At 61.8% G+C, this 1,579-nt stretch overlaps 1 protein-coding gene across 2 annotated transcripts in view; it reads left to right on the top strand.

The window, feature by feature from the left end:
- The window catches only part of IGSF21 (immunoglobin superfamily member 21), a 300,787-nt gene that overhangs the window by 284,534 nt on the left and 14,674 nt on the right, over positions 1–1,579 (top strand). The window contains exons 6-7 of one of the 2 annotated variants that reach the window (XM_045299076.1): positions 840–1,106; positions 1,236–1,314. In XM_045299076.1, coding sequence (XP_045155011.1) covers positions 840–1,106; positions 1,236–1,314 — 346 coding nt within the window. Of the gene's footprint in view, positions 1–839; positions 1,315–1,579 lie in introns of both variants that reach the window. The other variant, XM_004705151.2, reaches the window with a different exon arrangement.

Raw genomic sequence — 1,579 nt, 5'->3', positions numbered from 1 at the left:
CCCCCTCCCTCCTCTCTCTTCACCTTCCTCACCCACCTCCCTCCACAGTGCTTCCGATCCTTGTTCCCTATCTCCCATCGATTTATTTATCTGATTTATTAAAAACCACACCTAGTCCCCACAGGCCCCGGGGCACATGTACCAAAATAAAAAGACAGCAGATTACATTAAATGCTGCCACTCGAAACCTGAACCCCCATTAGCAGAGAAAGCGAGAAGTGTCCGCTTGGGCCTGGTCCCCACACCTCGCTCCCCCACCTCAAACACACACCTGTTCTCCTGTCTTCAGTCTTGGAACTGCACCCCGCCCCCCTTCCTGCTGCCTCCTGACAGTCCGTTCCATCTCGGCTCTGTTCTCTCCCCTCCACAAGCCCTCCCGGTGGACATGCTCCACGCTCTGAGAGCCCAGGTGCTGCCACACCTGTGTGCAGCGTCCTTGTCCCCGCTCCTGCTACACAGGTTTCTTGTGAGCCCCAAGAGCCCCACGTAGTGGGTGTTCCCATTCATTCCTTAGCAAGGACTCTGAGGCCCACGGAGTGATGGAGGAGGGGTGCAGCCTTCACCAGGGCCTGCGCGTGTATGTGCATGCGTGTGCGTGTGTGCGCGTGCGTGTGCGTGGACGTCTGTGTGTGTGTTCCAGGGATCAGGCAGATGCTGGAGGGAAGGAGGTATAGGTGGGGCAGGGGGAGGCAGTAGCCCACATAGACAGCCCCTGGGGTGCCGGGGGAGGTCGGAGGTCGGAGGCTCCGGAAGAACTAGTTCAGGTTCATCTGAAAGCCCATCGGGCGGTCAAGGTCAGCCTCGCAAAACCTCTCCCCGCACCCTCCTTGCCCTCGCAGGTTTATTTCAAGCGCGACGGGGAACCCATTGACGCAGTGCTTCTGCCGGAGCCCCCGGCTGCGAGCCCCGGCCCCCTCCCGGACGGCAGGCCCTTCCGCAGCCTCCTCCACCGGGACCTGGATGACACCAAGGTGCACAAGTCGCTGTCTTTGCTGGACGCTGAGAATCGGGGTCGGCGCCCCTACACGGAGCGCCCCTCGCGAAGCCTGACCCCCCATCCCAGCCTCAGCCTCCAGCCCACCCCTGAGAACATCCCGGAGACTGTGGTGAGCCGCGAGTTCCCCCGCTGGGTGCACAGCGCCGACCCCGTCTACTTCCTGCGCCACAGTCACGCCCCGGGCAGCGACGGCACCGTGGAGGTGCGGGCCCTGCTCACCTGGACCCTCAACCCGCAGATCGACAACGAGGCCCTCTTCAGCTGTGAGGTTAAGCACCCAGCGCTGTCGATGCCCATGCAGGCAGAGGTGACGCTGGGTAAGGCGTGGTCAGGGCTAGCCTTGGGGAGGTGGGGGGTGGGGTGGGGCTGCAGAGCTGGGTGGTTGTGGTGGTGGGATCTCCCCATAGAGCCTTAGCCATCTAGTGCTGCTGTCACGGAAATATCACAAGGGGTGGCTTTCATAAACAGGATGGCGTTTCCTCCCAGTTGAGGGAGCTAGAGGGGAGAGCTGGAGTCTCAGTCTCTGGGGCTCAGCAGAAGGACCTTGTCTTCCCTGTGCCTGGTTCCTGGGAGATGGAGCCC

The sequence above is a fragment of the Echinops telfairi genome, unplaced genomic scaffold, assembly GCF_000313985.2.
Source record: "Echinops telfairi isolate 266 unplaced genomic scaffold, ASM31398v2 ScPeMD7_7457;HRSCAF=8495, whole genome shotgun sequence".
NCBI classification, from domain to species: domain Eukaryota; kingdom Metazoa; phylum Chordata; class Mammalia; order Afrosoricida; family Tenrecidae; genus Echinops; species Echinops telfairi.
The sequence above is the reverse complement of the archived record's forward strand: the minus strand, read 5'-3'. Positions and strand labels throughout refer to the sequence as shown.